The sequence below is a fragment of the Hydractinia symbiolongicarpus genome, chromosome 13, assembly GCF_029227915.1.
Source record: "Hydractinia symbiolongicarpus strain clone_291-10 chromosome 13, HSymV2.1, whole genome shotgun sequence".
In the NCBI taxonomy this organism is placed as follows: Eukaryota; Metazoa; Cnidaria; class Hydrozoa; order Anthoathecata; family Hydractiniidae; genus Hydractinia; species Hydractinia symbiolongicarpus.
This window is the reverse complement of record NC_079887.1, coordinates 11,828,695-11,844,028: the sequence shown is the minus strand read 5'-3', so window position 1 is coordinate 11,844,028 and position 15,334 is coordinate 11,828,695. Positions and strand designations below refer to the sequence as shown.

The following is a 15,334-nucleotide window of genomic DNA, read 5'->3' as shown; positions in this document are numbered from 1 at the left end:
ATAAATTACCCAATTATTATCTAAAAAAGCCTTTTGAAATGTTCTGCGCGCACCTCACCTGACCAACATTTTACGTTTCTTTAATTTGATAAGTTACTGACCAATAGAAACCCTGCTCCCGCTGCACATAATTTATAGGCATTAGTTCCAGGTGGCTTTGTTTTTTCTTTTCACACGGCTTAGCAAGACAATGTACACAGACAAAACGGCATTTTTGTAGCAAACGCGATGAGAATGTTGTGACAGCTTGAATTATCACATTATTGTAATCGATCGTGAGGAAAAATAATTTCATCGACTTCTGTGCTGTGAAAGACGCTATGCAAAGAACATGTTATTTAAATGAAACTCCAAGTAGAGTTTTTCTTTGTAACACAAGTATTGGAGGCAAAATAATAAATAAGAATAATGAAAATTTTGCTCATGGTACTTCTGCGATGCGGACGACGGTAAACTGAAGTATTAATCTCTTCAGCCTTCGGCCTTCCAGAGAATAATGTATAAAGCAATGCGCGACACCATCCTTTAAGCAGAGTTACAAAGGTATATAGGCTGTACATGTGCTATGAAGGGTGTTGGCGCGTTTCTTAAGCATATTAGGCCAAGGGAAATAGAAAGTTCGTTTTTTTTCCAAATTATTCGAACTTATTGTGAAAACGTCTACTTTATTTACGATAAACCATCTGTCATGCATTTTCATCAATTTCCTTACACAAAGGAGAATCCTGTTCCTATCCAAGGTGCTTTCCCATTCAATGTATACACCTTTTAAAATGATTTGATTGCAAGATACGTTTGGCTAAGTTAGTTGTAGAGAAGAAGTGAATTAGGCCCCGAGATGAAGTGGAGCACTCCTGAAACTGTATGCTTTGGGTGGATTTAAGCTAGCTGAATGATGCACAGGCAATAAACATTATATACCCGATTGTTGGTTGGCAAAATAACAGATAATGAAATTTTTTCCGTGTATTTTAGAATCTCTCTAAGACCAAAAACTGTGATGTAAATTTCCTTGGCCTTGCGTCAATAAAATCCTAAAAAATACGTTTAAAATAATCCCCCCACTGCTGTTCTTTTAAGAACTCTTTTTTTGCTGTGCTGCATGGTTATGATACTTATTGAGTTTTATACTTATCTTTGTTTTGTTTCGATTGTTCCCCGGGAGTTTTTCGAAGTGAGATTCAGCGGTCTTTGCGTGGCTTCAAGGTATCGATTTTTATAATAAATGCCGGTATTTTTACGTATAAAATACTACAAACAGCTTCACTGGTCTTCTGTATTATTGAAGGGAATATTATGAGGTCGTCTCAGAAATCAGTAACGTGAAATTTGTCTAAATTTCTATACCTTCAAAATAGAAACATTGCATTAATAATAACAAAACCGGTTTAATTCGATTTAAAGTAAAACTTCATGTCTTACTGGAGAGATGTGGACTTTTCAAACACGAAGACAAAATTACAGCACATTCACTCAGGAGTTATATCGCTCGGTGTATGTTGTAAACAAAAGAAACTATGAGGGAACACTAGCAGACATAAATTTGCGAGTATTGGTGTAGCTCAGTACCAGTACTAAGGTCTCAGGTTTCAGGTCAGAAATCAAGTAGAAAAAGATTTACTTACTTTTTAATTTTTCTTTGCAGCTTTCATTTTTGTTTGTCTATTTTACTGGCGAACAGCTATTCACAAAGTTTCTACGCCTGCTTTGTACCAACAGAACTACATTGAACGCAAAACCTATGACCTATGGTGTTAGCTTATCTTACGGTCTATTTGCAAAAAGTAACACATTTTTAAAAAAGTCAGTCTTTTCGTAAAAAAGATATTTTGTTACATTGGAATTCTATTTTACAGTCACAAATTATGTCTATCCGTCAAAAGCTTAGAATGTAAGCTTTCCTAGCATAATATTGACTTTAAGATCTAATTCAAGACAAAGAACAGATGAAAAGGATACTTTTCTTTCGTAGAAAGTTTCGAATTTGTGCTAACTTTTTCTAAATATTTGATATTAAGAGTTGATAAAATAAATAAATGAAATTTTGTATATAAAATCTTTGAATAGTTGACAGAATAATCACTCCGCGTATTGTCAAACTGGTATTCAAAATTCTCCGTAATACTCCACATTTTTTTTTAAATGTTGCCAAGTTAAATTCATTAGGTCACAAGTTGTAATGAAATTCAAGTATTTATTAGTTGTCATCAGATTCAAACGAAATTTGCTGTGTTCGATGGCCATGTGTGAAATCATGCAGTTTCTGAGCTGAAACGTTGAATAAACCACGGGGTGTAACCAGTTTGGCAAATTCTAAAAATAAAGCCTACGTTTTAAATTTTAAGAAGGAAGATTTGATTTTATGGATACTTAACAACAAAAGAACTTTTTTTTCTGTATTTTTACAAAACTAGTCGGTGGCCCGTATATAAATCCACGGGTTTGCCAGTCATTTATTAACCGCATTTAGTGTGTCTCCTTATTGCAGTTACCATTTTGCGTGACAGGCAGATAGATCACGGGTAAAAATTCGTTACCACTTGCAGGACCGTCGTCACAATAAAAAAAGTGGAGGGGTCATATCTTATTGACACTTATGGAAACTTTTGAAAATCCATTTTCTAGAATGTCACATAATGAACTTTTACCCCTTGTTGCAATTTTAAAGTGTTTATTTTTTTGCTGTTAGAAATCTCGTGTTTTGATAATCATTTAAAACCGCAAAAATATAGCACAAGAATAGGAAATGTTTCCTTGTCAATTTGTAAGACCATTGATGGTAACAATATATAAAACACACATCAAATGGGCGGAAGACAATTCATCGAAGTCCAATCACATGATAATAGTGATCTAATTTCTTTAAAAAAAACATTAGGAATAAAGCCAGAAAGACGACCCTGAATTGAAATGTAGAGGTTTAAAAACTAGATATACGCTTACCTTCGTAATATACGTTCCGATCTTGTAAGAGGTCTGAATAATCAAGCATGTCGATGATTTCATTCATTGGCACTTGGTCCAACGACTTTATAATAATCTCCCTAATAATTTTACTATGAATAAAACCAACTCCTGCTCCATCAAATGCACGGTACGCTTCAATAGTACTTGCATGTTCTTCTGTCGGTTTTGCCATCTTCTCCATTAGGCTTATAAATTCGGGAAGATCGATTTTTCCATTACCTTATAATTAGGAATGATACATCACATTAATTTGAAAATTATAATTTAAAATTAGCAAAACTGATTTGACAAAAAATTTCTTTGGTAGAGCTTTAATTTTCTAGATTTTTGAAAGACGATTTCAAGTTATGCGTTGTTTAGTTTGGTATTATTAAAATATTGGCTGCGGGAAAGAAAAAGGTTATTATGACAGAGATTATATTATTCACCGATACACTGAAAGTATGTAGTGTTATACACCCAAAAATAAACATTGCAAAACCATAAATTCATCATCAGTTTATCATTTTAAATATGCTCTTTGTGAATACGACCGCGACTCTACTTTTTACACTGTGATAAACACATGAAAACACACATTGTAAAAAGGTGTAAATTGTCACACTAACCATCTGCATCCACTTCGTTTACAATTTGTTGCAGCTCAGAATCTGTAGGATTGCAGCCAAGACATCTCATTAGAGACTTTAATTCTCTTGTGGTTATGTATCCATTGCAGTCTTTATCAAACATTTGAAACGCGTCCTGGTACTCTAGAAATATGTTTCCTGTTTGTTACCCTTATACGATATATAATTATTTTACGATATATATTTTCTAGAACATTTTCTAAATTTTAGAATGATTAAAATATAAGTGTTCTAAGTGCTATAATTTCTTATTTTTAAATTTTACTAGTGTATTTTTAACACAGCGACAGTTATCTGTTAATGGCGAGTCGAAGAATATAATAGGGTATTTTAATGCTGGAATACACGATCGGTTTAAACTGATGGTTTCCAATGGAGGTATTATAAACTGTGGAGATGGTGTAGTGGTGGTAACACGTTTGGCTTGCAAATAAAAGGTTTCAGGTTAAGTCCCCTCTCTGGCGCTCTTTAAATGTAGTGTTGTCAGCCTATTTCGTGCCATCTACGGAAAGCTTGTGTGGCAGGCGAGCAAGTTAGAGCAGTGCTATACATATCTCTGAAAGTAATACAACATACTTACATTTAAAGGGAAGGAAGATGCAACCGTCCGGTTGGAATTCGCAGGGACATTAAAACTCCCGTAACTTAACCACCTCCTCTGTTTGGAGCAAAAATGCTATTAAAGCCGTGTCCTTTTTTATTCATACACAGGCACTGAAATTCAGCAGTTGAAAGCCCTTATACTAGAGTTGTTCTTTTATAGTTACTTAAATATTTTCTTTTCTTCGTTAGCTATGGCTTTACTGGAATAAATATTTTCTTTCCCATTGTTTTTCTGAATTTTCTACGAAGTATTTTTCGAACTGAATAGTTTAGGACAAGTGATCTTTCAATATTTTTACACTACAGATCATTCTTTAGGTGTTGACCAGAGGTTTTGATTTGGCTGTGTATTCTGACCATTATACTTTATAATTATTATTGTTCTAGGAATTCCTATCTTTCTTTTGCGAAACAGAGTAATGTAAACCTACCTTTAACTTGTTCATCTGTTAGCTTTTCCTAAAGTTTGAAATATTGCAAAAGATTATTATAACATTTATTTCAAATTAAAAAAAAAAGCAAAACAATCTTTTCGATTTGAAGTTATATTTTTCAATAATAAAGTTTTTAAAACTTTTTTCAAAAATTTCGTCCTAAACTTATACTGCGGTATATTAAAAAAATTCAGGAAAGGTGCATACGTTTTAGAAACAAAAATGTCTTTAATGATCTTTTTACTTACAATAGCTAAAAATGATTTGGTGAGAGGATCTTCTTCTTTATTACCTTCTTCGCTACATCTTTGTCTCCGTCTAGTGGAACGTCGCTGCATAATATTCAATTTGCAAAAGGAAAACGTAATTTCTCTACTCTAGGATATCATTCTAACCCCGAAAAATGCTGGTTAAAACATAGCTAAGTTGCAACCGATTCACTTTTGCTGTGTTTTGGAATTTTGACTTGATTTCCTTTTGGCTTTTTAATTCTTCGTGTAAATACTATCTCTTTAATGGTCGACTAATGATTATGGATAAAAGCAACTCAAACCAAAGAGAACAGTAATAAATAGATAATGATTGTTTTAACAGCAAATGTAATGAAAATAATACATATTTTCACTGTTATTCCTTATCATTCCTTTGCAGCTGGAAATCTAGTCGTTATAAAAAAAGAAAAACAAGGAAGAAAAAGAGAAAAGAAAGAGCCAAAAACAGGATTAAAGAGTTTTTAATTTATATTTTTTATGAGATCTTTTTTCTGATATATTACAATTTTTTTTTTCTAATTCCATAATAGAAGTTGTTTTTATTTTCACTTTTTAAGTTGTTGTAACTGGTCATAGATAGACGATAATCGAACAAGCTAGCTTTATTCTTTACAACTAAATTATAACCTTGAATGATACCTGTTGTACTCAATAACTCTCTTGGGTAACAGAAGAGAAAAGATCATAGGGCAAATTTGCAATATTGGGTTGAAGTAAATCCAGCGGACTAACTTGAACCATGTAGTAAAATCCTTTTTAGCATTAGAAAATATGTTTACACAGAACATAATGTTAATAATCAATTTAATACATCTTTCTAAAGTTAATTTACTCTTTAATGCTCCGCAGCGATATTGAGTGTATTAATATTTCTTGCTGAAAACTTTGACCTGGAATGGGGTATTTTATTACAAGTGAGCAAGCTATTATAAGAATGTTTGATTATGATTCACAGACGGCCTGTTATTTGAAAAGAATCGACTTCATCAAACAGTCAGCTATTATTAGTAAGTTTGAGAAGCGATTGGTGACCGAAAACAAAACCTAGATTTTTCATGCTAGGTACCTTTGGGTAGCCTAATTTATCCTCTTTCTAAAACATGCGGAACAATTTTTATTACAATCATTTCGTCAGAAGTTACGGAGGTCCAACTGCGGACTGATATAACCCTCATATATGCGGGAATCGTCCTTTAAAGGTTAGAAGGTATGAACAGTAATACTATTAAATCATTTGGAAGAGGTAGAATCTTACAAAATAATATTCAGACATGATCATTTCAGGTTCTTTATCTACAAGTGTTAAGAGTTATGTTATAGCATTCCTACAAACTTACAGATATTCGTCTTCTAAAATGATTCCGCCGTAATATGGCTGCAGCTAAGGACATCTTCCTGAAGTGAATTGACCAGCGAGCTACCTTACGCGTCTTTTATGTTTGTATAGTAGTAGTATCGAGTCTAGTAATAATAACAAATTAAAGAAAAAATTAGGTAGAATTACAGAAAAATAACAAAAAACAAAGCACATTAACAACGTCATTAAGTGATAAGTTAATTATACAGGGAAAGCTAGTACTATTATGAAACAACCTGGCGCCAATAACATTTTTTATTATCTAAATGATATATTGTTAGCCTATTCCTTACTATCATAAAAACATATGCGATAGCAGTAAATATTGACAGGAGAGTAAAACAAAATGGAACATATTTCCTCATTTTTATTTTTTTTATATAATTTTTTTAAGATGCGAAAAATTGGTTATTTATTTTTTTATTTTTTTGCATTAAAATAATTTATTTTAGTTGACATGTTACTAACGAAAACACATGTTGTGTTATAGCAGTTATTATATAAAATATTTTTTAGCTAATCGTGTGTTTTTCCTTTTACGTCCTTAAAAAATAACTGCATATGATGGCAATTATAAAGAGGGATAAGCCAATTAGAATATCTTTAACCCTCATTTCAACCGTTCGTGTTCAGGTGCATAAAAAATTGGCACACACAGCAACCCTTAGAGTATTGCTAATTTATTTTACACTCGTCTATTTCAGTCAAATTTATACCTGTCGTGATTCTAGTAGCGTATACACGTAATTTTGCACTGACATCACTGTAGAAACCAAAACAAAACCATAATCACCGAAAGCTTCGACATCAAAGCTATTTTCTCCATCAAGAAAATTTTTCGTGGAAACGGATGGACAGGAGCAGGAAATATTCTGTTGATAAATTCTACTTTATACCATTGCACACGTTTCAATACAGTAAGTAAACACACTTTGCGCAATTCTCATGATGAAGAGTAATTTAATTCGCTAATTAATTTCCTACCAGTTGTTTCTGTACAGAATGTAAAGAAAAAGTTGAACTCGATTCTACTTTCCCCGGAACGTAACGGAAAGGAACATTTTTCAACCGCTTGATGTAAACATTTTAAGTATGCATGTTCACAAACTTTTCTGTTGTTTTGTGGAAGTGGAAAACAGCTTTCAGAAAGCAACCCTAACATGTTCAAAAAAGTGCGTGCATCTAATAAAGAAAGGTTGTAGGAATTGCTTGTGGTTACGCTTTTCGAAATTTCACTGTCATTTAAATAATATGTAAGTGTAGGCTGTTATTGAAAGTTTTTGTCTCCGCAAATCTATAAAAGGTAATGGCATATTAGCAGGTCTAAGAGTTTTATATAATAAGATACCCTAATGCTGAAAAAAGTTATTACTCTGTTAGAAACAACTGAAGTATCCCCTAGACTCAATAAACTTCAAAAAATAATACTTCAAAAAATACAACTCTATCTTCTATCTTTTAAATGAATAATCACCCTTGCTTCAAAGCTTTGACATTAGATAAAGATGGCCCATTTTACGAGCATCGTTGGAGAATGGTGCAACAATTTAGCGAAGCAAATTGCAACATTTAAATTTACTTTCCTTAGGGTAACTGGCCACAGAAGACCCCTGGCTCAATGTGCTGAATCCTGCCACATTTGTTGGTTTTTTAGGTCTACGTTAAATTTTAGAACAAAAATTGAAATTCTGCGTTGCATATGTACATAATGGTTTCACAATGTCTGGGCTTTTTTTTGACCAGTACTATGTTAAAGGGATTAATTTCGGGATAAATAATAAGTTCATTATTTGCCATGTTTGTGAATAGTATTTTCCGCAAAAAAGATGGAAAACACACCACTCCCAAAATTTGCGAAAAGAAATTTGGCCACGCAAAGAATATACTACTCTACTCGTGGGCGGCTTGTGAGATTAGATTATTTTACACACAAAAGAACCAACTGAAATCATCACAGGAGATTTAAGCAGAAGCCACTATATTTTGTTAAAAAGTAACATATAAATGAACAAAAAGTAATTACAAAAATGGCAAATGACGTTGGCCAAACCAAAATCTTAAAATTGGTTTGCATAAGATTTACACATTGCTAGAAAACGTGATGATATCATCAGATTTTATCATAAACATGTACGTACCGAAAATATGTATTCCAATATACACAAAGTATTTAGAAGAGAAAAATACCAAAAGGATTCCTTATTCTTCACACCACTTCCGAACCTACATGGATTTGGTAGCATGCTTCTTTTTTTTAGTTCTGCCAGTTATTACTCAGTGAACATTCTTTTAATTTGCGAAATATGTTCACATGAATGTTCAAAAAGTAAGGGTAAACAATGTTGCACACCCGTTTAGGAGTAATAACCTTATCCGAAAAAACTTTATTGCCATTTCGGTTTTAATAAAAACACAGGAAACAGCCTGTCGTTAACATCGGACTGAGTGTAGCTATCTCAGTGTATCCTAGTATAGGTAAAATATGTCGCAATTGCGTATAGCCGCAGAAATACCCTTTTCAAAAAAAACTTAATTGCAACTTAGATACATCTGTCATTACACCAAAATTATGTACGTGGCTGAGAAAACGTGACAATATAAATACAGAAAAATTACATAAATAAAAAGATTTTTGTACACGAAAAAGTCAAACAGAAACCTACAAACCCAACACTGAACAAGTGGCTGTATGTTCTTTTGTCGGCATGTCAGATCGCGCTTCATCAATGGTTACTACATGCGGGCGATCAAAACAGAGTCGGGAAAAATAAATTGCACTTGGTATTTCATGCAAATAAAAAATGTTTTGTGTGCCCGTGACATGGCGATTTTCTTGTTGACAGACAGAATATTGCGAGTATTAAAGGAGTGATGACAAACAATGACAAATTTTGATAAAAAACGTGGATATAATGTTTACACTTCATGTAAACTGACACTGTAAACCGGATTTTGGCGAGGTTAAACACGCAAATTATATCACTGCATTAACATGCAGTTAATTACAATTGCGCAGTTAAAGTATGCGATAGGCTATGTTTACCTGACACCTCAGATACATAACCAAAACAACATTTTGTGGAAAATGTTTTACTCAAATTGGCGATAACACACCAAAGGTATGCAGCATAGCATACATAGCATAACGTAAAGTTTTCTCGTTTCGAAACCATCTTTTTGGCTTAATAGACACAAATTCTGCCTAATTTATTTCTTTTTATGAACACATATTACTTTCGTTCATTATACCAAAATCGGAAAGTCCAAATAATATTTACTTTTATATGTAATATTCTTTCTAGAGGCAAAATCAAGAATGCCCTACCAAGGACGGTCGATCTGTAATTTCTGATGGCCTCACGGATCTTATTTATCTGCGTGTTTGCACCCACGTGTTCGAAATAATCGTCCTATCCTTTGAAAGTTAAGTTTAAATATACCATTTTGAAGTTAGCAAAGTTCCGGAGTATTGAGCCTGTCAAGCCTTTTGCGCCTGACTTAGATTTAGACGTGGCTTAGCCAAGAAGATTTATTTGATCCATTTACGTACGTTCATAAATTAATGTGCATCTTAAATGCAAAGCGGTTTGCGTACGTATGACTATTTAATTTCTCTCGCAGCGCAGATGTTAAAGGTGCATGTCTTCTTTGAATCTAATGTGGCATTCTTAAATTTTCATCTTACGCCAATCGCTTTAAAATCAGTACCAATAGCGAGAAGTTGGCTGTTATCATTTAACGATCATCAGTTGCGGTTGTGACGACTTAAATGGAACCTTGTTCCCAGTTCTCCACGTTTTTAACTGCAACACCAATATAAAAAAAATACTTTGTATATTTTAACTCCAGTTTGTTAATTATTTACTTAAGGTCGCTAAAGCAATGTTGCAACACACATATAACATATACACATATAACTTACAAAAATGAATGACTTTGAAAGATTAGAGGTCATTTACACAAGATTAAACTGCTTCCGAAGTCAGTTTTGACTCCTGAGAACGGTTCTTAGTAACTCACCAAAGTTCAGGTCGGTTTCCCCTCCCTCCCTTGAAAAGAAAAATTTACTTCTCTTTGTTTTCGTAAAAGAAATAAAAACGGATGGTTTGTGACTCAGTGAATTCTCCAAAACTATTTAAGGATACAATATTGCCCTACACAGCAAATATTTTCCTGTTTACTACTCATCAAAATTATCGTTTTGTTTTGATCGGTAAACCAGTACACCGTCAATAATTACATATTAATTGTAGACGACATTTTTCTGCTTGTAAGTTTAGAAAATTTTATCTGATTTACTTTCGAAAATTGCAATAAAAGCCTATGCAATGCATTTCTTGTTAGAAGCATATGTTCCTATTGATCCTTTAATGACAGGTGCAGCATTAAGTTGGGAAAACATTGGAAAAAATGGGCCCTACCATTGCATTGTTGTGGCTGCTAAAGGTTAGGTTGTCATATTTATAAAATGGAAGTTTTGGTCTATCTAACGGTATCAAAAATGAGTTGTCCTTCCACCAACTGACCTCACGTCTCGGGGCGCAGATTTTTTCTTAACTAAAAAAGAAGGGCGCTTTTAAAAACGCACTACACCACAAAGGTTAACTTTTAAGTTTTAAGTGCACTGTAACGGCTTCATTAATTTAATATAGGGTATTGACGTTAAAGTAGTGTTATCGTCAAAAAACTTAACATATTAGACATGCTTTTTTCGGCAACATCAAAGGAAAATAAACTCATCCTCGGGCTACTTAAGGCCAGTCCATTTTTATTCGAAGGTCATATTCAATATGTCAAGTTATAAAGAATCTGGCACAAATTATTGGTCACCATATCATTATATGAATAGTAAAACACAGAATTCAATTTTTCCGAGACATTTTAATGACGTCATATGCAAAAAACGCGCTTTTCCTGCGCTTTCCTTGAAGCGGTTTTCCGCGTCATTGAACAACTACAATTTTTGCGACAAAGGGTTAAAAACGTGTCTTACGTGGTAAATTTACAGGATAACCCTGTCGTAAGTTTATATACATCGCCAAAATGTCGAAAACGCGCATTCTAGTAAATCTAAAGCTATTTTTCGAAATTGACAACGTCATATCTTCGCGGGAGGTAAGTATTTCAATTTGATACAGAGTATTCGAAAGACACTTCATGCCAAGACTTGCCTTTATGCTACTTCCCGCGAAATTAAAGACCCCTTAATGTTGCGGAAAACCGCTTGAAAAAAATGCGGGTGAAGCGCGTTTATGGCATATGACGTCATCAACATTTTTCACAAAAGTTGAATTCTGCGTTTTACTATTCATATAACGATATGATGGCTAATAAATTATGCCACAATCTTGATAACTTGATTTATTGAAAATGACCCTGAAATAAAAAAGGACTGACCTTAAGTAGCCCGAGTCCACTTTGCTTGTTACGGACAGACACAGTCTCCGTATTATTATAAGAGATTAAATTTAATAAAAAGTCAAAAAATTTTAGCCCATAATATGGCGCAATTCAAAAGTTATCACCAAAAAAGTGAGAGAGGGGCTTTTTTAGCCTCCCAATAGGATTAATAAGCATGATTTTATAAACAAGATACTATCTATAATCTTTAAAAAAACGAAAGAGGAAGAAACATACAGTGACTGAACTGAAAACAAGTGTAATTTTTTATATGAAGGCGGTACCTAAAATAGAAGTTTTATATTTTTGGCGCGCCAGCCTAATTGAGCAAGAAAATGCGTTATTTTCGTCTTTCCAACATATATCGTCAACAATTATCAACACTGAACCTTAACTAACATTTTGTGTTGCTTATTAAGAAAAGTAAATATTCTTTCTTACATATTTCGCGGAGTTGATGTTAAAGTTAGGGGTCCGTAGGCAGTAATTAGTTTCGATTATTACACATAAAGTTAAAACATCATAACATAACATAATCTAGTACCGCGCTTTACACAAATATCTTAAAAAATTTACTTATAATTGTTTTAATTAATATTGACTAAGACACAGGAAATCAAGCAGTTCTTAATAATTGATTTTATAATGACTTGCTAAGTTTCCAATTTTAGGGCAACAACTTCACCACCCACGCACAAAGATTACATAAAAGCAGAGGTTCAAACTTTGAATAACCACACATCAACTGGACTAAAGTGACGAAAGTGCTACGGTTACACAGAAAACATGAAATGTACAACATTTGTGGTGTTTTCGTTACTTTCTGTGACTCTGATATCTAACTGTTTTGGACGGTACATGGGTACGTACAAAAACACGCCTGAGACATTTTCCAACTTCCTTTCTAAAATTAATGATTATCCAAGAAAAGAAAAAGATGTAGAAAAAAATAAAGGCCGTGACACTTTAGAGAAAGAAATTTTGGATGTTATATGCAATAAAGAATGCATGGAAAGACAAAAGATTCGCCAAAAGCTGCAAAAAGTATTGAGAGAGGATTCACATAAGCGTTATTGAAGACATCGAATGTTGAAATTCAGAATAACTCACGAACTTGTTTTGTATTTTTTTTGCGATGTGGCATTTTTTTCGTATAACGATTTGATCGTAGCTTCCATTTTTACTTTGTCTCTTTTATTTCAATGGTTACCTCTTCTGCATTAAGGAGTTATATACTATGGAAATCGACTAATATGCGTTTTACAGCCATACTTTCTAGCTATCTCTATCGTATTTCACATTGCAACATTAACGGCAGCCATATTTGACCTAAAAGATGCATTTTTTATGGAAACAAAAAATATGAAGCCTCTTTCCACGATGTTTTCCCAGACAAAGAACCAGGCTTGTACATATTTTAAATCAAGTGAGGTTTTCTTGACGCTCAAGACGAAACATGTTTTAAAACTAAAAAGGTTTGTCATTTTCAAGAAAAAAAATACTATAAAGCTGTTTTTATTAGTTTACGTTTTTATACGCAAATAAGTTAGAATGTCTATTTACAAAAAAAAGATGTGTTAAAAAAGAAACTTTATATTAATCAAATCATTTGGTGGATAGCTTTATGCTAACTAATTCTGGTATAAGAGTCATGTAATAAAAATAATCGTGGTTTTAACTAAATAAGGATATCTTGGAAATTCCTCTTTTTGTATCACAATGCAATGCTAGCTTTGCTTTTTACCTTTATAATCTTATTATATGTATTTTTATTTTTGACGTTATGCATTAATTATTGCATAAAAGGGACGTAAAGTAACCTATTTGTCCTATGTGATGTTATTAGAACGAAAAGAAGACATTACTAAAGTAATTTTTCTAATTCATCTTCTAGTATAGCATTATATTTGTTCGTACAGAACGCATCGTATTATGACTAGGTGAGATTTTCCACAATAGATCCTTAGTTAATCAATGTTTTTTAGAAGTTCACTCGGTAAGCCTCAGTAACCCTCTGTCGCCAAGAATATGAAGCAAATTGTCTTAACCCTATTCCAACTGTACCCCTATCAGTTTTTTTTGCATAACTTTGCATGACCAAATTTTTAGTCGAAGTAGTTCTAAAAACACATGCTAGTTATTTCTTTATTTAGAGAGCGACTAATCCGGTTTACTGAAAAGCAGTTGTTGTGCTGTATTAACAAGTAAGAGTGTACTAGAATAAACACAACGCGGGTTTTTACCGTCATTGTAAATGGATGTCTAACATTTTGCATGTAAGAAGCCACAAAAAGGATGTTACGCATGCTTTCCGTTTTATAAACAAGGTAAAATTCGAAACCATGCTGACGAAATAAATTATAAACTCAAAAGTTGCTTTGTCAACTATATAGGTAAGATGAAAATGAAAATTCAGTTTTTTGGCTTTAATAGAACAATCTCTAAAGGTTAATTAGACAAAACCAATGTGATAAGCTTTAAAAGACTGCGTCTAATTAAAATACTTATGACATCATAAGAATTCACGAAGGTTGAGCAATATGCCACATTTTTCAGCATCATTTCATCAAACCGGGAAAAACATATCATACTAAGTTTCAAGTATTTATTTCAATTTCTGCCGAAGTTATAGGACATTTTACTTAAACAAAACGGAAAATGTTTAATATTGCTGACAAGGGAATGGTCTTTGGAACTAATTATTTTTGAGTTTTGTTTAAAATTTTGGTTACCTCCTTGTAATGATATTAAAACATAATATATCACTCAAGCTGTTAAATATAGCCACATGCATTTAATTTTAATGGGTTAACTCTGTAACGTTGTATTTCTTTTAAAAAAAATGCATACTCCATATGGAACACTATATGTGCACGGTTTACACTTGACCGCTTAAGCGTCTAGCCTCTGCACAAGGCACTCAAGTCGGTGTGTGATACAAAGTTAAATAGGGTCTAACATATTGATTAGGGTCTAACATAGTAATGACAGCTTGCGCTTACAATTGTATTGAACTTGTTAAGAAATTTTATAAAGGCTGCATCTCTGTAATCAAAGTAAGCTTATTACCTGTCCTAATCACTTGCATGATTTTTAAGGAATTCTCATATTTTCTGGTTAGAAAATCAATAAACATTTTTAAAGACAGGAAACCTGAAGAATTTAGTAGCTGTGGCTAATTTTGTTTTACTCCTTTATTTTATCTTGATTAAAAAAAATAGCTATACGTTCTTAATGTTGGTTCTGATAAAAGGTATGTCTTTTGTCTCCATCGGCTCCAATCTACATAAACAGCACTTTTTTAAATTGATCATGGCACTTGAATGTTATTCCAGTTAATAACATACAGCTATGCTTCTTAATTAAGGCACATTACTCATAATATTACTCATTGATTCTATTTTATGGTAAAGACGCTATTAGATTTAATAATCAAAAATGAGAACGCCAAGATACCCTTTTATAATCAGAGATCTAATTTGATAAATCTTCCTCGCAAAACTTTGAAAGTAATTACATTATGCCATTGTTAAAAAAAGTTGGTGTTATAATTGTGCAACTGTTATGACTATGACATGCCGACATCAGCACTGGAAAAAAGGCGTCGCTTTATTGCTATTGGAGAAATTCCAAAGTTTATTTTACATTTGCAAAAAGGTCTGAATTACACGC

At 32.9% G+C, this 15,334-nt stretch overlaps 1 protein-coding gene across 2 annotated transcripts; it reads right to left on the bottom strand.

Annotated features, from left to right (window-relative positions):
- Nucleotides 1-1,694: 1,694 nt before the first annotated feature.
- Nucleotides 1,695-6,764, bottom strand: LOC130624056 (uncharacterized). 2 transcript variants are annotated; one of them, XM_057439622.1, is made up of 5 exons: nucleotides 4,882-6,222; nucleotides 4,631-4,658; nucleotides 3,576-3,719; nucleotides 2,944-3,186; nucleotides 1,695-2,313 (listed from the first exon to the last, which is right to left on the bottom strand). In XM_057439622.1, exons 1-5 carry the CDS (start codon nucleotides 4,969-4,971, stop codon nucleotides 2,198-2,200), a joined length of 621 nt encoding a protein of 206 aa, XP_057295605.1. In that variant the 5' UTR covers nucleotides 4,972-6,222; the 3' UTR covers nucleotides 1,695-2,197. The 2 variants fall into 2 exon arrangements, with proteins under 2 accessions (XP_057295605.1, XP_057295606.1); XM_057439623.1 differs by lacking the exon at nucleotides 4,882-6,222 and adding an exon at nucleotides 6,243-6,764 and having other exon boundaries at nucleotides 1,696-2,313.
- Nucleotides 6,765-15,334: the final 8,570 nt, after the last annotated feature.